This window comes from Sarcophilus harrisii, chromosome 3 (assembly GCF_902635505.1).
Source record: "Sarcophilus harrisii chromosome 3, mSarHar1.11, whole genome shotgun sequence".
Taxonomy (NCBI): Eukaryota; Metazoa; Chordata; class Mammalia; order Dasyuromorphia; family Dasyuridae; genus Sarcophilus; species Sarcophilus harrisii.
This window is the reverse complement of record NC_045428.1, coordinates 320,406,177-320,429,346: the sequence shown is the minus strand read 5'-3', so window position 1 is coordinate 320,429,346 and position 23,170 is coordinate 320,406,177. Positions and strand designations below refer to the sequence as shown.

Sequence of the window (23,170 nt, the reverse complement as noted above, 5' to 3'; positions counted from 1 at the left end):
AAAAAACTAAGTGTTGTAAGAGATAATAAAACATGCATCCTAGCTCACTGCATAGCTGAAAGGAGAAAACGATTCAGTTTCATATGACAATAATAGCTAACATTTATATAGTACTTTAAGGTGTGCAAAGTGTTCTACAAATATCTCATTTGACCTTCAAAATTCTGAGATAGATGCTGTTATTATTCCTTTTTTGCTCTTCTTGCTCAGTCATTTTTTAATTGTGTCTAGCTCTTGAGTATCTTGGCAGAGAGACTGGAGTATTTTTCCATTTCCTTCCCTAGCTCATTTTACAAATGAGAAAACTGAGGTAAATAGGTTTAGTGACTTGTCCAGGGTCCCACAGCTAATAAGCATCTGAAACCAGATTTGAACTCATGGAGTTGAGGTCCTGCTCTCTTACCACTGAGCAAACCTAACTTCCCATCCCCTCTTTACAAATGAGGAAACCAAGACTGAGAAAGATTAGGTAACTTTCCATGGCCATATAGGTAATCAGGATTTGAGACAATTTAGGTCTTCCTGACTCCACATCCAGCACTCTGTACAGTTTGGAACCTAACTGATATAAATAATACAGATTAAAAGAGTTCAGAGAAGAGAAAGATTACTTCAAGCTGGCACAGCCAGAGAAGGTTAAGGAAACATCTCTATCTGACTGGGCTGTGGGAGGTATACAAAATGCCCAGACCATGATACCTACCTAGAAAACCTTAACAACTCAAAAACCCAGGTTGCAGCTAAGTTTCCAATAAATTCTGTCCCTGTGTGCCTTTCCTGTAAACCCAGCATCAGTCAGCGTGTCCTTTTTCAGTCCTTGGGGCAGCAGCCAGTCGGCCCCCTGCCTGCCTGACTGGGGCTCTCTGGCCTCTTTTGGCAGAAGTAAACTTTGCTTCTAACACGCAGATTGCAGAGGCAAAAATATCTGCAATGTGTCTTCCCTTCCAAGGAGCTGAGCGCTGACCTAACTGGGGAACACAAGTCCCAGGTTCCAGCACCAAAGTGCTCACCTAGGCGGGCTAGGAGGAGCTGGGAAAAGAGACTGAGGTAGGAAATACTTGTGAAATTCTTAGTGGGGTTACTGAGTCTAGTTTTCCAACATTCTGGCAAAGGCACCTGGCAGAGAATAGCAAAGGTTGACAGTCTCTATTTTCCCATCCCCCATCCCTTCCCTCTACATCCTCTTCAATTTCTTCCTTCTCCCTCTGTCATCTGTCATTCACAGGGGTTCTAGATCAGTGGAGTGGACAGGGAAAAGGAGACAGAAGCAAAAGACCAGGGAAACCTCAAACATGGATGACCCCAAGAGCAATATGGTCAAATATGAACATATCCAAGGGCTAAAAAAAAAAATTGGCCTTGTACATGATAAGTAATTCTATTTCACTCTTGGGTATGGCCCCTTCAAAGCCAGCTCCCAAATTTTCTGCTACCCAAATACACTGTACTCTCTAAATATAAACCTAGATCAGAAATTCATAGATCCAAGGGGACTAACTGGGTCTTTTTCCCCTGAACAGAGAGAAAATAAGTTCAAAGGAAATATAGCAGATCACTTGCTATCACTATGGGAATGTATGACAGAACCAAAAGGGGAAGTCCGGGACCCCTCACATATACCCAATCCTCTTTATTCCTACCCCCATTAAATCTCCTTTGGACTGCACTTGTGATTTCATCAACATAAGCAATTCCCAAGTAAGGAAAACTCTCTACCAATATAAATCAGCAAGTATTCTGAAACTTTTAATCTTAGGGATTTGTCCAGAATGAGGAGGAAGGGTTTAGCTGCTTACCCAAGAGCACACTGCCTATATGTGTCAGAGGCCAGATGGGAAGCCAGGTCATTCACATACCAAGGCCATTTCTCTCCTAAAATATCTGTGTGTTTATCTCATCTTTATATATTTCCCAGTGCCCAGCACAGTACACACACATATACAGAATGTCCCAAAAGTCTTAGAGCTGGTTTAAAGCTATTAATAGCTATTTAAAATTTTTAATTAAAGCTATTAAAATAATTTAAAATTATTAAAACCATTAATAGCTTAAAACCTTCCCTGGGACCTCAAATCTGATCTCCTGATCATGGTTACTCCATCTATCAATACAAAGGGAAACTTAACAACATCCACTAACCCCATCTAATTCTTGCCCATGATTTTCTATAAATCCTCAATCACCCCAAATGCTGTTGACCTCTCTCTAGTTCTGTTCATATTTCCTAGATGCCAATGCAACAGTTCCCTTTCATTCATACTATTCCATTGATTGTTCCACCTCCTTTTATGGACATCCATGTCCTTAATGATGTTTTACTCTTCATATATCATCCTTGGCAATAGTATCTCCTATTTTCACTCACCTTTCTCCTGCTTTGGTAGGCCACCTAACACGGTGATTCTGCCAAGAGCATGGCATTCATGAATCAAAGGTATATGGCAAAGAGAATCACTAAGGTGGCAGCATGAATAAAAAGCACAGGACCGGGAGTTTAAATTCTGCATCAGAAAATTACTAGCCGTGTGACCCTAGCCACGTCACTTAATCTGTATCAGCTTGGGAATGATAATGTCACCTACCTCTTTATCTATCACAGGGTTACTGTGAAGATAAAATGAGATGATTTTTATAAACTGCTTTGTAAACTTTAAAGTGTTACATAATGCTGGCTATTATTATTATTACATATAGGTATTTAGTAAATTTATTGAACTGAATTACTAACACAATCCATTAAAAAATGGAGCAATAACAATATTACATGATGACCAATTCTGATGGATGTGGCCCTCTTCAACAATGAGATGAACCAAATCACTTTTAATGGAGCAGTAATGAATTGAACCAGCTACACCCAGCAAAAGAACTCTGGGAGATGACTAAGAACCACTACATAGAATTCCCAATCCCTCTGTTTTTGTCGGCCTGCATTTTTTATTTCCTTCACAGGCTAATTGTACACTATTTCAAAGTCTGACTCTTTTTATACAGCAAAATAACTGTTTGGACATGTATACATATATTGTATTTAACATATACCTTAACATATTTAACACGTATTGGTCTACCTGCCATCTGGGGGAAGGTGTAGGGGAAAGGAGGGGAAAAATTGGAACAAAAGGTTTTGCAATTGTCAATGCTGAAAAATTAACCATGCATATATCTTGTAAATAAAAAGCTATAATAATTTAAAAAGAGAGAGAGAGAGAGAGAAATGGAGCAATAGGAAAGATGTCAGAAAATCCTCAATTCTAATCCTGACTGAAACTAACTTGCTGTGCCTCTCTGGTTCCCTGCTAACTACAACATTCTATACTTCTCTAAGTTGAATTCCAGAGACTTATGGGTAAACAAAAGCCCCTGAGTGGCTGGAAAAGCTATTCCCATCTGTAATGCCCTAGTGCTTACTGTCGCTTACTGTTGTCCTCTCATTCTGTCATCTGCATAGAGCGTCTGTCAAATCCAGAAAGACAGTGTAGGCAGGTCTTTGGTTCCAATTCAGCAATGACGCACAATTATCAGACATCACCACTGATTCACATAGCCAGTGTCATACTGTCCCTGGCAAGCCAACCAACCTCTCCCCAACATTTTGTTTCTGTTGGCGAGTTAAACTGTCTCCCTTACTATTCTACCCTTGCAGACCCACTCCCAATAATCTGGGGGAAAAAAAAAAAATGTGTCAAAAGATAAGAATCAGAACTGAAAAGGAAAACATGGATGAAAAATGACACCAAAAATCATTCCTATCCATTTCTGGTTAGGTATTCTAAAAGAAAAATTCCTTGCCCTCATTCTCTCCTCCTTTCTAAGATGCTCCATTAGTATTAATAAATTAGAGGAACACAGGATAGTTTACCTCTCAGACCTGTGGAAGGGGAAGGTCTTTATGACCAAAGCAGAACTAGAGATCATTACTGATCACAAAATAGAAAATTTCGATTAAAAAACTGAAAAGTTTTGTACAAAAAAAACTAATGCAGACAAGATTAGAAGGGAGCAATAAACTGGGAAAATATTTTTACAGTCAAAGGTTCTGATAAAGGCCTCATTTCCAAAAATATAGAAATTAACTTAATTCATAAAAAATCAAATTCTCCAATTGAAAATGGTCAAAGGATATGAAAGACAATTTCAGATGAAGAAATTGAAACTATTTCTAGTCAATGAAAGATGCTCCAAGTCATTATTAATCAGAGAAAGAAATTAAGACAACTCTAAGATAACTACACACCTTCAGATTGGCTAAGATGACAGGAAAAATAATAGATTGTTGGGGGATGCCTGGGAATTGATGCATTGTTGGTGGGTTGTGAACAATCCAACCATTTTGGAGAGTAGTTTGGGCGATGCTCAAAAGTTATCAAACTGTGATACCCTTTGATCCAGAGGTTTCTGGGATTTATCCCAAAGAGATACTAAAGAAGGGAAAGGGACCGTTGTCAATCTTTGTGGCAGCTCTTTTGTGGTAAAAACGAAACGAATGGATGTCCACAGTTGGAGAATGGCTGAATAAATATTACTGTTCTGTAAAAATGACCAACAGGATAATTTGAAAGGCCTGGAGAGACTTCAAAACGATGCTGAGGTGAGAGCCAGGAGATCATTTATACTTCAACAACAATACTATATGATGACCAGTTCGATGGACCGGGCCTCCCTCAGAAAGATCAACCAAATCATTTCTAATGGAGCAAATGAACTGAACCACTACCAAGGAAAGAACTCGGGGATGACTAAAACCAATTGAATTAATCCCTATATTTATGCCACCTGCATTTTGATTTTTCCAAGAATTGTAAATTTTTAGAGTCTGATTCTTTTTTCTAAGCAAAATAATGGTTTGGTCGTATATTATTGTGTATCTAATTTATATTTAATATATTTAACATCTACTGGTCATCCTGCCATCTAGGGAGGGGTGGGGGGTAAGAGGTGAAAATTGGAACAAGAGGTTTGGCAATTGTTAATGCTGTAAAGTTACCCATGCATATATCCTGTAAATAAAAGGCTATTAAAAAAAAAAAAAGATGCTCCATTAGCCTTCTAATTTGTCTCCTTGCCTCTACTATTTTCCTATTCCCATCCCTCCTCCTCTCAGCTGCCAAAGTGATCTTTTTTAAAACATACTTCTTCCTATGTTACCCTCTCCCCTGCCTCAATAAACTCTAGTTCCTCTCTATTACCTGTAAAATCAAATACACAATGCTGTTTGGTTTTTAAATCTCTTCATAATCTGGCCCTCCCTACTTTTCCAATCTTCTTAAACTTTATTTTCTTTTAAGAACTCTATGAACTTAAAGAAGGGAAAGGACCCACGTGTATAAAAATGTTTGTAGCAGCTCTTTGTACAGTGGCAAGGAATTAGAAATTAAAAGGATGCCCATCATTTGGGGAATAGCTGAATAAGTTATGTTATATGAAGGTAATGGAATATTATTATTCTATGAGAAATGATGAGTTGATTTCAGAAGAGCTTGGAAAGACTTATATGAACTGATGCTGAGTGAAGTGAGCAGAATCAGGAAAACATTGTACACAGTAAGAAAGATTATGAGAACTATGTTAGACTTAGTTTTTTCTCAGGAATATAGTGATCCAAGACAATTCTGATAAACTGGGATAGAAAATGCTGTCCCTATGCAGAGAGAGAACTAATGGAGACTGAATGGATTGAAGCATAATAGTTTCACCTTTTTGTTTGTTTGCTTGTTTGCTTGCTTTTTCTTCCTCAAGGTTTTTCCCCTTTGGCCTGATTTTTCTTGCATAATATGAGAAATATGGAAATATGTTTAAAAGTATCAGCTATAATCCATCTCAGATTGCTTGTGGTCTTGGAGAATGGAGAGACAAGAAAGAGAGTGAGAAAAAATATGAAACAAAATCTTACAAAAATGAATGCTGAAAACTATCTTTACATGTATTCGGGGAAAAAAGAATACTACTGAGAGAAAAAAAAAAACTCTATGATCCAACTAAATTGACTTACTCACAATTCCTTGAGTATGATGCCCTCTCCTGTTTCCATATATTCTCACTGCCTGTTTTCCCATATTTGGAGTGTCCTTTCCACCCACTTCTCTCACTTGGTTTCCCTTACTTCTTTCATGGCTCACCTTCTTTAAGAGGCCTTTTATACATTCCCCAACTTGCCAGTATCTTCCTCTCCCAAATTATGTTCCATCTACTCTCTATATACACCATGCAGGAACTTAGCTATTTACATTTTATCTTCCCTGGTCCTACCATTTTTTGCCTATTAGAACATGAGTTCCTTGAGGGCAGGGACTATCTTTTCTTTATTATGGTATGTATATTCCCAGAACTTCGCACAGTTTCTGGCAAATAGAAACATCTTAATAAAAGCTTATTGCTCTAGGAATGAATTGAACCAGCTACACCCAGCAAAAGAACTCTGGGAGATGACTAAGAACCATTACATAGAATTCCCAATCCCTCTATTTTTGTCCACCTGCATTTTGGATTTCCTTCACAGGCTAATTGTACACTATTTCAAAGTCCGATTCTTTTTGTACAGCAAAATAACTGTTTAGACATGTATACTTATATTGTATTTAATTTATATTTTAACATATTTAACATGTATTGGTCAACCTGCCATCTGGGGGAGAGGTGGGGGAAATGAGGGGAAAAACTGGAACAAAAGGTTTAGCAATTGTCAATGCTGTAAAATTACCCATGCATATAACTTGTAAATAAAAAGCTATAATAAAAATTTTTTTTAAAAAAAAAACTTATTCCTCTGCCTTGCCTTGTAGCACCACTACCTTAGTATGCGCATTGCCTGACACATATAATAAGCACTTAACAAATGTACAATGTCTGACTCACTAAGAAAGAAGTTGGGATTCCTATTTGAAGGTGGGAACAGAGAAACTCAAATAGTAATAAAAGAAATGCTAAATACCAAGGGACCATGTCAAAACTGGTTTGAAATTTTCCTTGATTGTAGGATCATAGAGTTAGAACTAAAAGGAAACTCAAAAGCTATTTAGTTCACTCCTTCACAATTCTAATGAAGAAACTGAAGTCACACAAGCTACTAAATGGCAATATCAGGATTTGAAACAACGGACTTTCCAATGCATGATGCTGAATCAGAAATTATTGCCACCATTAGAGATTTACACAATACCTACTCTAGAGGTTTTCCAGAGGGCTACATCCAAGTATCCAAAGAGGTATCCCTCCTGGATTTGTCCATCATTTGCATATCTCTCTCTATATCTGCCCATCATTTCTTTATGCTTCTGCTGAAGGATATAAGCCTTTACCACAGAATCTTAAGGCATTCATTTATAAATTATTTCATTAGAAATATAGAACATAAGCAGGACAAGAAGCCATAAGACCATGTTGTCCCATCTTCTCTTTTTACAGGTAAAGAAACTGTATTAATGCTCTTAGGTTCCTTGATGTAGACACAAAGTCACTTTTTAACATGTCAGAAATGTAAGGAATGAAAATAATACACAGGTAGAGACCAGCCCATACAGATGACCAAAGTCATTGTCTGGACACCCTACCTCCCCAGATACTTTCTCTATGTCTCTGTTTCTCTCTCCTTTTTCTCCACCAACAATTAAATCGTGTTTGGGTACAGTAGAAAGTCTGAATACCTGTCTACTGGGGGAAAACAGGCCACCCTCTCTTGGCTTCAGTTTCTTATCAATGAAATGAAGGGGATTGCATTAATTGACCTCTGGAAATCCTTTCAGCTCTAAATAAATGATCATTTAATAATCTTCCCTCTTCCCTCTAAGCACTACTATCAACTAGTTAGTTACGCATGAATTAGAATTGATTTTCCTTTCCAAAGATATGTACATATTAAAAGAGAACAAGAAGACCCAGAGTTAAGCACTAATAGCGGGATTCAGGCATAGTAGCAGTGAAGGAGATATTTTTTGTGCTTTTTTAATTCCACCCTAAAGTATTCTACCTATCCTGCCTCCGCATGTGGCCAAACCTGCTGGATCTGTGTTTCCACAATCTGTACCAACAATAATGCATATTTGCCTCCCACCCTCATTTCTCACATTCAAGAAGAAACTGTAATCAGATCTGAATTGAGAAAGAGGAAGGGTAAAAAGGAAGGAATGAGTTAAGGAAAGAAAAATGACAGAAGGTCAGACACTGTGAAAACCATAAATTTGCTTTCCAGTTTCTCCAGAGTCCCAGCTGCATAAACACTGCAATCCCTGGGAGGTCCAGCCTGGAAACACAGCAGGGATGGAGTTAGCAGTGACCGCTTCTGGAGAAGTCTTAGGAGTTCACAGCCTTAGCCTTGGCAATGACTACCAATACCATCACACTACTGACCTGAGTCCCAGGATCCTTTCCTAATTTCCATCTCATTGAACTGCCCCAAAGCTCTGCAAATGAGGGGGGAAGGAGGTAAAAGTGAGATTATCCAGCCCCAAGGTCACATATCATGTCAAAGGTAAAACCTGAACAGGAAACTGAATTTGCTTCTCTAGCAGCTCAGCTCCATTCACTAAATTACGCTCTTTCTGCTTGGTTCTTTATTAATTTAATGTTTTATAATGGCTTTTTCCTTCCACCGTTAATCCTAAAAGAGTTTGACAAGAGATATGTTTTTGAAAAACAAACACAAAGTACAAATGTTGATGGTCCAAAAAAAAAAAAAGCCCTCAGAGAATCACAGAATCTCATAGTTGGAAGGGCTCTTGTGGGGGAGGAAACCCCTACCTCCAGCCAGCAGGTCAGCAACCTTTCAGATAACCAGCTTTCAATCACCTTCAGATAGCACTTTGTTAGGAAGATTCACCTTCATTCCACGGAAATCTACCTTAATGCAATTTCCCCTCTCCCCACCCCAGCCCATCTTCCCCCCTGCTTCTGGTAGTTCTCTTTGGGACCAAGTAGGAGAAATCTAGGTTCTTTTTCTTTCACATATTAACCTCTAAAATAATTTTCATATATAGTTATTTCCATGTTGTCTCCACATTAGAAAATGAGTTCCTTGGGGCTGGGATTATGCTTTTAATTTTCTTTGTATACTCAGTATTTCATTAACTAAATTAGGTCTTCTTAATCTGGGGTTCATGGATTCCCAAGGAATCTGTGAATCTTTATGGAAACAAAAGTATATACTTCATTTAACCTTTAGCTGAAATTTAATATCTCCTTCAATTATGAATATGGATGTGTGTGGTTCAGATAGCATTTAATTTAAAAAAAGGTGGAGAGATATCTAGAAGCAAAGCAAAGTTTATTATACGATATTGTGAGAATCCGGTATCCCAACCGTGGAGCAAACAATCGAAGGGAGGAAGCGCCATAGGGGGCAGGGCCAACACTTTTTATCCCTAACACAAATACCGGTCCCACCACTGACCCTCATCCTCACTGGCTGAGGGTCTTACATTCAAAACGAGGGAACTACCCAAGAAATTGAACTTGACTAATAAGTACATAGTTGCCCATATTTGACTGAAATAGGGAAACACTGATGTCATGGGAGGACAGCAGGAAGGGGACTTAGATATGCCCTTGATTCAATCTTCAGGCCTATGCAAACTCTGAAGTAGATGAAGCCTTACTCGATTTTCACAGCTGTCTTGAAAGATCTCACCTCATCTCGTTCATAGGTAACAAACATTATTCTGAAAAAGGGACCCTAGATTTCATTGCCAAAGGAGTCTGTGATACCAAAAAAAAAAAAAGGGAAGGAAGTCTAAGAACTCTTGGATTCAATGAAGAAAACAGTCACATTTCCCATAAATCTTGTCTTCATTCACGCTAAATATCCAGAACGCCTTCATCCTAACCTCTGTAGGAATGATTGAGGTCCTTCACCATCACTGTCACCATTATTTGCATCATCCTCCAAAAGGTCTTTACCTTATTATTGATAGATTATAAGATTTCTGAGAAGACTACTTCATTTTTGTCATTACTAGCACTTAATAAATGTTTGTTGATTATCAATGCCCTTCCTAAAATTGGCACCCAGAAGAGAATATAATTTATCAAGTAGTATTATCTCCCATGTAGACATCATACCTTTCTTAATGTCGCCTAAGATTGAATTAAGTTTTTTGGCTATCATACATCATTGATTCACATTAAGCGTGCAATTCACTTGGAATCTTTTTTTCAGATGAACTATAATTTAACCAAGACTCCTCTACCCAGTGTTGTGAAGATGATTTCATGTCATTTCTTTATACGTGAAGAAACTTTTAAACCTTCTTTCAGAAAAAGGCATATTCAATCATAGTATCTCAACACTAGATGAATTTTGAATACAGTAAATACTTGGTAACTGAAAAAATCCCTTCTTTTAAACAGAAGACAGGATAATCCATGATTTTCTATCTCCTCCAGGGACCAAAATAAGAAAGCAGCCCAAAGATAAGCAGGAAGAATTTAGAGCAGAGCCTAAGAAGACCACTCTTGACTTGGAAGGATCCTGCAACAATACACAAAAATTGAGGAACACTGTAAAATTCCATAAATCAATAAAAGGTCTCATCTATCTAAGGCAACTTAGGTGTGGTTGAGACAGAAATCCAGTTTTAATCATGTTTGAGACCTTTTCTAATTGTGTCTTTTTTCTATTCTTACTCAATTGCTCAATTTGTATTTCTCCTAATCCCTCCATTTTATAAATAAAGAGGGGCTAAGGATATAGAAAAAAGACAAATTCCCTTATCTTAAAGATAAGGGAAAGTAACCACACGTTCAAAAATGTTTATAGCAGCACTTTATGTTGTAGAAAAGAACTGGGTACATACATATCGATTCAAGCCAATTCCAATTGACTTGTGGTGTAGAGAGCCATCTGCACCCAGAGAGAGAACCATGGGGACTACCTATGGATCACAATATAGTATTTTCACCTTTTTGGGGGGTATTTGCTTGCTTTTTGTTTTTTTCTCATTTTTTTCCTTTTTGATCTGATTTTTCTTGTGCAGCATGATAATGGTGAAAATATGCATAAAAGAATCACATATGTTTAAGCTATATTGAATTATTTTCTGTCTAGGGGAGAAGGTGAGAAAAAGGAGGGAGAAAAATTTGGAAGACAAGGTTTTGCAAGGATGAATGTTGAAAACTATCTTTGCATGTATTTTGAAAATAAAAAGCTATTTTTTTAAGTAGGTACTTATCAATTAAGAAATGGAAAAATAAACTGTGGTATAGAATGTAATAGAATATGACTACATCATGAGAAATGATGAAGTCAGGGGAAATTTGTATGAAATGAGCCAATCCAGAAGAATAATTTATACAATGATCATAATAATGTAATGGGGAAAAAAAAATATTTTTTAAAAGAGCATCTATAGGTAAAGGTATAATACCTTAAATGGATAGAGGGAGGAAAGGGAAGGGAAGAGAGGTTGGGAGGAAAGAAAGTGAAAGAAGCAGGGAGGGAAGGAAAGAAGGAAAGAGGGAAGAAAGGAAAGAAGAAAGGAAGAGAGGAAGGAAGGGAGGGAGGGAGCGAGGGAAGAAGATACCCCTAGATTGATTGATTTATTAGAATTGGGGGGAGGAGGGAGGAAGAGGAAGAGGCAGGGACACTACTTAAAAGAGAAGATTCTTTACCTCAATTGCTACCTAACCTTGATCATTGATTGGGTGCAGTCTCAGTTAAACTGAGACCTACTGAAGACCTTAGCTTAAAAAGGCCAAAGTCTCCCATTACAACCAGAGCCATCTCCAGTCGTCCTGATCTATATCTGGCCCCTGAACCCAGAAGCCTCTGGAGGGGAAAATGAGGCAGGTGACCTTACCCAGTTCTCCCTCACTTAAATTCATTTCATTTACCTGTCATCTCTCTGATGTCATGGTTATCTTCAAGAAAAAAAGGACAAACAAAAACAACATGTAAAAGAAATCAATCTCAAAGACTATGGTACTCTTATCATTGCAATAATTTTGGAAGACCAAAGATGAAGCATGTTTCCTACTTCTCAACAGAAGTGATTGATGGACTAGAGGGTATAGAATGAGACAGACATTTTCTGACAGGAGAAATGTATTGAATTGGTTTTGCTCAAAGAAAGAGCTTCTAAGGGAAAAGGGAGGAAAGTAACTTACTAAGTAGTGAGACATACAAATGAAAAGAAAAAAGGGCATCAATATGACATTTTTTTAAAGTATACACAAGACAAAAGGGCAATTTTGTTTATTACTGCCAAATTTTTGACTTTAAAAAAGCAAAATAATGCAACAAAATCCTTTTAGATATAATCTTTGTTTTGTTTCTCATATACTGAAATGTGCTTACTGAAGACTAAGTTCATAATAAAAGAGAAACTATTGTAAGAATGAAAGGATTCTCTCCTTAGGCATGCAGGTAATAGAAAGAGAACAAAATCCAAGCTACCTATGGCTGGGGAAGAAGGTCCTACACTCCAAGAGGAGCTTAGCAAGTATCTGAGATGGCATCTGAAGACCAGATTAAAACAGCTCCAAAGTTGGTCAGAGATCCATAACTGGGTGGAAGGAAAGTGTAGGAGATAGAAAGATAAGAGTGTCAATCAGGTAGAGATGATTAAGGCTGATGAAATCCCAGAGATATCAGGCACTTCTTTCCTTCCCAAAGCCTGGGAAATTTATCTGATTTTCAAAACCATCCTGTGATGCTGGCAGGGCATTCATTTTTTTTTAATCCAATCAGCCAAGAAACATTTATTAAGACTTTTTATGGGCAATAAAATCCAGTCTATGGACTGAGTTAAATAAATGTATGAATGGACAAATAGTAAACAGACAAGACAAATAAGAGATAAGAAATAGCCCCTACCTTCAAATAACAAATATTATCCTACCTTCCAGTTTCATAGTTTTTAAAAGGAACTCCTGGCATGGAAATTCTCTTTCCCAATCAAAATTTACAACTTATTGGAAATTTACAGTCTTGGATAATTGCTTTAAATATTGAAAAGTTAAGTGACTTGCTCTGAGTAATAAAATTAACATGTATCACCATCACAGCTTAAATTGAGATCTTCCTAACCCCAAGGCCAGCTTTTCCATTTAATAAATAAATATAGTCCAGTAAATCAACCAAACATTATGTCTTTATAAATGACAATGCTAGGACTAGAATTCAGATCTCCTGACTCCCAGTTAAGTATCCTGCGCCTTGGATTATGATTAACAAATTGGAGAAGGCAAGGAAAATAAAATTTAGAGAAGGGGGAAATCTAGATTTGATACCACCAATTTCCAGAAGAAACTGCCTGAGGTACAAATTTTATCTTATCTACCTTCTCTGTGAAGCCAAATAGGCAGGGGGAGAAGTTTCAGAAGAGAATATATTTTGCATAATTTTATCTTTATCATGGGTTTTATATTTTCTACTCTCTCAATGGGTAGAGGGATGCTAGGGTAAGGGAAAAAAATTGGAACTGAAAATAAAATAAAATAAAATAGAATTTTTAATTAAATAGATAAATATAAAAAAAAAGGAAACACAAATTTTGGTGGAAAGAGTCAAATCCAAGTAAGGCCATCACAGACCATTGGTACAGTTATATCAGACCAGATCAAATCAACTGAAATTCCCATGGGCCATTTTGTTTTCTTTCTTCTCTCTCCTCCAAGTATGTATAAATATCTCTCTACTCAGTACTCAGCAGCTCTTCTGCAAGAACTCATTTGATGAAATTCAATCCCATACCTCACCCACACCAGAAGACCATATACTTCAACACTGAGCAATCTGTTCTAATGCCCTTCTCTACAATATGTGGTTTCAAGTTATCAAATGCATTACTCTTTGCAATCTCTATACTTGGTTCTAAGGATATAAATACAAGACCATACCAGTCCCTGTCTTCAAATAGTCCTCATTCCACTGGGACATACAAACACGTCCACAAGCAAGTGTAACATGAGGGAGACAACCCTAACAAAGAAGGAAGGAAGGACAGAGAAATCAGGGAAGCTTTAAGATGAAGAGGAGGCCCTAGATGAGCTGAGCCTGGAACAAGATAAGCTTTTTAAGAAGGAGGTGAGGAAGGTATGCATTGTAGACATGGCAGCTGGCCTACTCACCCAACTCAGCAGATGGAATAAGAATTTGAGGTTCTCTAATGCAGTTTGAGTGAAATACAGAATGTGTCAAGAGAAGAAACGTGAAATAAGACTAGAAAGGCAAACGGGTGCCAAATTACAAAGAACCTTTAGAGTCATAGAAATAACTAGCTTTTCACATAATCCTTTAAAGTTTGCAAAATGTGGTTTTTTCCCATATATTATTTCATTTAATGCTCACAACAAATCTAAGATGTGTGTACTATTACTATCCCTACTTTACAGATGGGAAAACTGAGATGTAAGTGGACTTGTTCGGGGAAACACAGCTAGAAAATGTCTGAGCTAACATTTTAACTCAGATCATCCTGACTTTAAAATTAACGTTCTATTCACTACACCAAGTAGCTGCATTTTGCTGAGATGTTCAAATTTTACCCTGGAGACAACAGGAAGTCTCTGTAGGCTTTTGAGCAGGGAGTTCTATGATCCAAACTATGCTTTAGGAATATTATTTTTGACAATTATTGGGAGGATGGATCAAAGTGGGGGAGAGAGAAAGCACAGAGGATTAATTAGAAGGGTGTGACAATAGTCCAAGCAAGAGACAATGGGGGCCTGAATTAAAGTAGTGAGTAGTCACATAGGTGGAGAAAAGACAAATGGGAGAGATATCAAGGTAGAATCAAAAATTGAAATATGTGGGATGAGAGAGAAGGGTGACTTCAGGCTTATGATCCTGGATAAATAGAAGAATGCTGGCACACTACACAGACATAAGGAAGATTCAGAGCAAAAAAAAAAAAATTTAGTGAGGAAGGTGATGAATTTTGCTTTGTACTTGTTGAGTTTGAGGTGCAATTAAACTGTCAAACTGAAACTATTTGGAGAGCCGTTGGAAATATTTAACAAAAACTAACCTAAGATGTGGAATGTCACATGTGCTATTGAATACCATGAGCAAGGTTTTTTTTTTAATCTTTTTTTTTTTTAAAGAAAAGTCTTGCCAGATAGTAAAAAAGAAGGGAAGAGAAGAATATATTCAGAAATCAAAGTGATATAAAGATGAGACAATGAGACGATTTCTAAAATTATATTTTCTAAACTAACTTAACAAACTGTCGGTTGATTCAATCATTCTGGAAAATAATTTGAATTATTCAATTAAAGTCACTAAATAATTCACATTCTTTGACTTAGCAAACCTAGTGCTGAGCATCTATTTGTAAGGAGGTCAAAGACAGAAAGAAAAATTTTACATGTTTCAAAATATTCACAGAAATACTTTTTGTAATAACAAAAAAAAAAAAAAGAAAGAAAGAAAGAAAGAAAGAAAAGAAAAAAAGAAAAATCCTGAAAATTAAGATGGCTGTCCATCATTTGGGAAATGTCTAAGCAAAGTGCTATACATGATTATAATAGAATACTTTTTGATTTAGTCTAAGTGGCCTGTTCTACATATATATTTCATCCCTTTTCTTTCTGCCTTGGAATTGGCTATCCTCTTGTGCCTAAAATATACTCCTCCATCCTCATTCCTGTCTCTTGGAATCCCTATCTTTGTTTAAAACAATGCCTTCTATGTAAAGTCTCTTATGATCTCCATAAGTGCTGCTGCTCTCTTTTTCAAATAACCTTGTATTTAACAGCTTTTTATTTATTCACATTTTCTTCATAATTCTATATGAAGGAACTGTATCATTTATTGGATTTGTATCCCAACACCCGATTGGCTCGGAATGTAAATAGCAATCGTTTCTATTTTGACCAGAAACCTTGAGGGCCTTCCCCTCCCAGATTAATTCTTTATTTTTTCTGACTAGATAAAAGAGGCCATTCTCTGCCTCATCTCTTGCATGGGCTCAAACTGAGACCTGCTGAAGACCTTAGCACCAGATCTCCCATTTCATCCAGGGTCATCTCCAATCGTCCTCATCTATATCTGGCCACTGGACCCAGATGGCTCTGGAGGAGAAAGTGAAGCTGGTGACTTTGCACAGCTTCCATCATTCAAATGCAATTCAGTTGTTGTCATGGCGTCACCTCTCTGATATAATGACTATCTTTGAAAATGAAGGACAATAGTAGGCACTTAATAAAAGTTTACTGATTAACTATACCATGGTTCTTCCTTTATTTTTTAAAATAAAGAATAGCATTTTAAATAGATGTTAAACTATGTTGAATGAAAGATTCCCAAACTACAGAGACCTAGGGACAGAAATCAAAACAATATGAGAGGAACAAGATGAAAGAAATACATATCATCTCATCATTCTGGCTGCTATTAGAGCTGTCCAGAAGATGCTTTCTATCATAGTACTTTTATTTAATTACAAAAATACATTCTTTTATCCTGCAAAATGGTCTCAAACAGTAAATATAAAAGAAACACAATAAACATTTAAATATATGGCAGACTATTGCTTGTCCAGAATGGTTTGTAATGATACATTGAACTTTACAAATTACTAAGGCATTTTCCTTGCGACAAATCTGGGAAGCAAACAATTTAGGCATGATTTTCCCCATTTTAGAAATGAAAACACTGAGGCTTAGAAGAATAAAGTGATTTGACCATACTCATTTGGCTAGTAAATGGCAGAACTTCAATGTCATTAAGTCCAGAGGTCTTTCCATTTCCTTTCATTCCATTTCCAAGCACCCATGTTTCAGCTCCTTGAGAAAAATCTGAAAATATTTTGATTGTTACATATTTTGTTCTTTCTTTTACTTCATAATAAGTATTCCCTGGCTCAAAAAACATGAATAGTTCCCAATGTCTTCAGGATTAATTCAGTCCTTTAACCTGGCATTCAGAGTCCTCCACATTTAAGAAGATATTGTGAGGAACCTTATAAGGAATTGAACCCTGTAGCTTCAACCTGGATCATCTGTAGATAATATAGACTAAAAAGGGGTAAGGATAAGAGCTCAGGTTCCTTTGTTAATATATACAGTAAGGAAGGGGAAGGAATGAACTTACACAATGCTTATTATATGCTAGACACTGTGCTACTCACTTTATAGTTGAGATAACTGAGGCAAACAAGTTAAGTGACTTGTCCAAGATCATATGGCTTAATGTGCATCAAAGGTCACCTTTGAACTCCGGTCTTCCTGATTAGACTTCTACTTACTGTATCACCTAGCAGCCTCTATTTATGCATTCACATGTTTCCTAGCATATTAGAGGTATCTAGAAGTAAAAAGGACTGTTTTCCAGATTAGAATCATAATAACCATAATTGTAGCTGACATTAATATGGAACTTTAAGATTTGCAAGGTGATTCATATACATCAATTTCATTTGATCCTCACAATAGTCCTGAGGTTTTGTGTTTCCCTAAGTAGAGGTTTTATAGAAACAGTTGAATGATCATTTGTCAACAGTAGGATTCTTGTTCTTGTACTGGTTGAAATAAATGGTGGCTTGGGTTTGATTCTGATTCTTTGACATTCACAGAATGTTATTTAGATGTGTTCAGAGAGACAAATAGAAGAGAGAGAGAGAGAGAAAGGCAGAGACAGAGATTCTATCCCCTGCTCCAGTGCTCTGTATATGTAGGTATATATATATATGTGGTCTACATCATACTATCTCTCATAAAAGTAAGAGACAGCTAGAGGAATTTAGAAGAGAGAGAAAAGTCACTGAAGATATCACAGAAGAATTAATTCTGGACAAACAGAAAGGATGGGAAAATAAGGATGTAAGAACACTATATACTTGGAACCTTGCTCAGTAGAGAAGATGTCTTGGAACGATTCCTTGTCTCCCATTTCTTCACCATTGGAAAGGAAGCAATGTCAGATGAAATATCATCTCCTTAGCCTTTCAATGAAGATCAACTCCAAATCAAACACAGCGAGTTGTCCAGGATTCTATTTTAGTTTACCTTCTAGTTCCAACTCCCAGTTGTGAACAGATTTTTTTTTGGCAGAGGTAAAGGTTTGAAGGAAGTACATACCCATTTACTAGCCCCCCTGATATTTTGATCTAATCACTACTGGTCAGCTGGTAGAGGGTCCCGTCTCTGAAAGTCAAGCAAGGTTAGAAAGAAGAATGAGAAGAGTTGGAAGTAGGTAGAGAATGATAACATGTATTATGCTTATGCATATAACACAGTTATTTATTTCCAATGAAAAAAGTTATACATATTACAGAGAATTATTAATGAAGGCAAAGAACAGTCAACCCAATCTGAGTTAAGACATGGAGGTGGAGATCAAACTGAAGGAACAGAACTTGACAATTCTGACCATAGCTCAGAAGAGGGATCTGGCTCAGGAGGAGAGCTGCTATTAGTACATCTGCTTACTGCCCAGTAATGTGCTTTGTCGTGGTATTTAACAGGTACCATCCAAGGAGAGGGGGCTGGAGAAAAAGAGAAGCCAGCCTGTCCCAGCCCTTCAGACAGGTCCTATATTCTTCTCATTCCCACTAGGGAGATGGATGAGTCAAGGCCTTCCAGGCTAACAATAGCTTTCTATAAACACATTAATCCCCCCCATCAGTTGGGGGAGGGAGTCGTTAGATGGCAGGATGAGCTTTAGAACATAGAAAATCACACACACACCCTAAAACACACTCAGAGGTCTCCCTTCTTAAAAAGGGCTTATGCTCAGAGAGAAGCAAATCATAGAGGAAGGGAAGAAAATAAACAGAGATAATGCTATTCCCACCCCTAAATCACATGGCTAGAGAACATCCCTAGGGAGTAAAGATTTCAAGGCAAGTCAGGGAGCCACAGTGGCCTCAGCTGCAAAAGTCATTCGTTTACAAACCAACCCAATTGGCTGGGAGAAGGAGCCCCAGATGGTGAAGGGAGTTGATTTCAGACTAGTCCTTCAGTCTTTACAGGCAAGCTAGCTGATCCCCCACCATCACCACCATGGGAGGGATGAGAATGGGAGTAGGGGAGGAGAGAAAATATCCTTTCAAGAAGGGAGGGCAGGAGAGAGGGACAACCCTGCTCTCTCCCCAAAGATTATCGGACCAGACCGCGCTCCCAGGATTTCAGAGTCAAAGCCGGCAATGGGAAGTTGCGTCAGCAGGAGCCGTGCTCCAAATTCTATAAACCCAAGCAAGAGGTAGCCCAGAATGGAGCACACGTACACATACACACAGAGACACACGAAAACCCACCCGCCGGTCCTTGGATTTCCTGCACGGCCCCTGATGGTGGATGGATTTAAATATGGTTCGAGCCAAATCACTGGGGAAGCCCTTATCTCCCAGCCCTCCTGGAACTAGCCTACCCCCTCCAAAGGGGTGTCTGGTTCTTCAAAGGCCCTCAGACACAAGCAGCAAGGACAGAAGGGCTCAGAGGAGGACGGGGTCAGGGCGTGTCACGGATTTCCAAGAGGCAGCAGTCTTTAGAGGCCTCTCCCTTTCCTTGCCACAAGCACGGACCCTCGCTTCCCGCTGCTTCCTGGCACCGAATACCCACGGCCCAGAACCCTTCCATCTAGGAGGCATTTCCAAACCCCCCGCCGCCCCTCTCCAATTCTCTTTCCCTTCCAAGTGTGGGGCGTCCAACGACGCGATCTGGGCAGCTCCGCTGGTGGGGAGGAGAAAGGAGCCCTTCTTAGATCAGAGATATTTATTTAGCGAAAGCATCATACAATAGAAGGCGAGCAATACGCGGGTTTCCCCGTACCCAGTGCGGCGCGACCCTCCCTCTTTAGAAAATTAGGGGATGAGCAGGAAGCCCCAGACGCTGCTAGAGACGCTTTGAAAGAGGTCTGAAGAAAAAAGGGGGGGAAAGGTTTAGGGAGTGAAAGGCTCTCTGGGCACAGAAAAATCATTGCGAAGAAATGGGGAGGGTTAGGGAAACCCTTAATGGGGACGGTACAGGGGGGAGCTACGGGCTTGCTCCCCCGAGCTACAGTGAGGGGGTGCCGTCCTGCGGCTGGAAGCGCGGGTCAGCCCCCCAGGCCGGCGGGGGCTACCCGGGTGTCCGACCACTCCCCCCTCCCCCTCCCGGCGGAGGCCTCGGGGATTCCCCCAAAAGCAATCCGAGGGAAGAGCCCCCACGGACAACGCGAAGCGGAAATGCTCAGAGAGGAGGTTTCGGGGATGCTGCGCGGAGCTGGGGAGGGGAGAGAGCTGCAATCCCCAGGGAAGGGCAAGGGGGGAAAGACTGAGGGGAGCACCCGGCGAGGAGAGCGCGGGGACGGCGGGGCGGCTCAGCCGGCTCTTCGGTGCCCGAGTCCCGCCCTAGCCCCTCCAAAGCACCCCCGGAGCCGGGGGGACGGGGGGCAGGCGTGCCCCGACCCCTTACTGCAGTGACAGGGCAGACCCGGGGGAAGAGGAGACGCGGAGGGGCAAGCGGGGGTGCGGGGGGGGTCTCCTTAAATGACAGGTCCGCGTGCAGGCGGATACCCGGGGCACAGCCCGGGCTGCGGCCCCCCGGCCAGGGAGACCTCAGAGCCCTGGGCGCCCCCTCCCCCCGCGCGCACTCACGCGCGCGCTTCTGCATCTGCAGCCCCTGGCCGGGTTGCCGCGAGCGCGAAGGAGGCGAGAGGCCGAGCAGGATGAGGGAGCCTCCGGGACCCCGGCGCATCCTTTACCTTCTCCTGAGCACGGGTGAGTTTCTTCTGCACGTTGCTGGCTATTTTCCCCGCGGTCACTCCCTTACTGCCTAGCTCAGCCATCTTGTCCTCCTGCCTTGCTTTTCTCCCCCCGCCGCTCGTTTAATTGCCAATTAGGTCTAGGTAGGCGCGCGTGTGCCCGGGAGGCGGGTGCACCGATGCGGCGGGCCAGAGCCTACATAGAGCGAGCTCCGCGTCTCGGCCGCCGCGCGCTCGCTCGCTCGCTCGCTCGCAGCCTCAGAGCCCGAGAGGGGGACGGAGAGAGCGCGGCAGGGAGAGGGACAGAGCGGGGGGGCGGGGAGGAGGGAGGAGGGGGAGGGGCGCACGGGGAGGAGGAGGGGAGGGGGCAGAGCCGCCGCGGCCAGAAACTACGGTCATCGGCGCCCCCTCCCCCGCGGCAGCCGCCGGACAAGACACAGCCTTTTAAAGAGACAGCGCCCCCGGGGGGCCGCCCGCTGGGCCGACCTGGAAGGCGCCGGGCCACCGCCGCCTGCCCGCGGCCCTGGGGAGGGAGGGAAAGGGCGGGAGGTGGGGAAGGGGGCGGAGCTGGGGCGGGGAGATGAGAGGGGAAAGAGAGAGAGACTCCCCCTAGAGGCTTCAGGCGGCACGGGTCAGACGGTGGGGGGCGGGGGCGGGAAGGGGGGCTGAGAATAAATAAATGCCTACTGTAAGCCATCGTCTCTGCCCACGCGACTCGCTCCTTCCCTTCTTTTTCCCCACGTCATCATGTCCCCCTCCCCCCCACACACACACGCACGAAAAGAAACCAAAAACCACAATTCGGTGACTTTTAAACGAAGCGTAATGGGGAAAACGTGGTTACAGACCCCCAGAACCCTCAGGGTCTGAGACAAGACCCGGCGTGACGGGCGCCTCTCCGCCCTGCGCTCGCTCCTTTGCCCGGACAAGCGGAGAGAATCCCGCAGCTTTGTTGGCGGCCGGAGCCCGCGAGGGGCCTGGGGCCGCCCCCCAGGGATGCTCGCCTGTCTCTTGGGGCCGGAGGGTTAGCTCTTGGCGGGGAGCGTTTTCTCACGTCGCCCTCCCTCCCACCGCTAAAATCACAATCCTCCCACCGCTAAAATCACAGTCCTCCCGCCGCTAAAATCACAATCCTCCCGCCGCTAAAATCACAGTCCTCCCACCGCTAAAATCATAGTCCTCCCACCGCTAAAATCACAGTCCTCCCGCCGCTAAAGTCACAGTCCTCCCGCCGCTAAAATCACAGTCCTCCCGTCGCTAAAATCACAGTCCTCCCGCCGCTAAAGTCACAGTCCTCCCGCCGCTAAAGTCACAGTCCTCCCGCCGCTAAAATCACAGTCCTCCCGCCGCTAAAATCACAGTCCTCCCGCCGCTAAAATCACAGTCCTCCCGCCGCTAAAGTCACAGTCCTCCCGCGGCTAAAATCACAGTCCTCCCTCCGCTAAAATCACAGTCCTCCCGCCGCTAAAATCACAGTCCTCCCACCGCTAAAATCACAGTCCTCCCGCGGCAACCCGCTGAGCCAGAGGCATCGGCCAAAGAGGCTTTTTCAAATGCTCAGTCCTGCACGCAAGGTCCGTGGGTAAACTCAGCGCGCAGAGACAGTTATTCGCAGCCCGCTCCTCGAAGGACGCGGGGCTAGGATCTGGGGTTTGAAAAAGAGACAGCCCCTACCCTCAAAGAGCTTACACCCCGTGGGGAGGACACAGCAGATGGGCCACTAAATAGAGGGTAAGGGAGTGGGAAAAGGAAAGAATCGATCACCGCAGGAGAGCGTCAGGCAACAGTCCGGCCCCGCGTCCCCAGCCCCGTGTTGTTGTTGGGTTACTTCCCCTTCTTCTGTCCCAGCGAAACTGGCTTCCTTTCCGTTCCCCCTCAACCGCCTTCCATATTCCCTTGCCTTCGGAGCCCTGCTTCTCAGAACCGCTTGTTTCCTTCCGGATTCAGCTCAGGTGCCGCCTTTCCCGACCTCCCTCTTCAGAACCAACTGTCATTATTCCTTCTAGTCAAACATACCTAGTCATTTTTTTATTTTTTATTTATTTAGGTACAAATTGCATTTTCCTCCTCTGCCCCCAAGGCCCAAGAGGGCGGGGATCTTGCCTCGCTTTGTCTTTGTAGCCCTAGCATCTTGCACTACCCGCTGCATACAAGATCGATCAGCATTTGCCTGACCCAACTGAAAATGAATTACATTGAGTTATTCCTGAGAGGTGGCAAGGTAAGAATCCTGAAGGCGGGAGGAGAAGGATCAAAGCTGCTACAGGGCTGACTGAAAGCCTTCCTTCTTTGATCTTCCAAAGTTCACAGGTCCTCTTCCTCAGGGAGTGGGTAAGGGGGAAAGGACACCCAGTCAGAGGCATTCCCCTCTCCCTTGGAAGCCGGGAGCTTCCGACTTTTAACTAGATAGACATTCAGATTACTAATTCCAAACTAACTCAAAGGTCTTAGATAAGTAGGATAGACTATGATTGACAGGGTGAATAAAACCCCAGCAAAAAAAAAAAAAAAAAACTCCTTGTAGGCAGGTGGCCCATAGGAAGGGGCATGGTG

At 41.4% G+C, this 23,170-nt stretch overlaps 1 protein-coding gene across 9 annotated transcripts in view; it reads right to left on the bottom strand.

Annotated features, from left to right (window-relative positions):
- The window catches only part of BIN1 (bridging integrator 1), a 128,997-nt gene extending 106,493 nt beyond the window's left edge, over positions 1-22,504 (bottom strand). For 2 of the 9 annotated variants that reach the window (XM_031959873.1, XM_031959871.1), the window contains exon 1: positions 20,618-21,158. In XM_031959873.1, coding sequence (XP_031815733.1) covers positions 20,618-20,701 — 84 coding nt within the window. In that variant the 5' untranslated portion in view covers positions 20,702-21,158. Of the gene's footprint in view, positions 1-20,617; positions 21,160-22,381 lie in introns of those variants that run through there. The other 7 variants (XM_031959878.1, XM_031959877.1, XM_031959879.1 and 4 more) reach the window with 5 other exon arrangements.
- Positions 22,505-23,170: the final 666 nt, after the last annotated feature.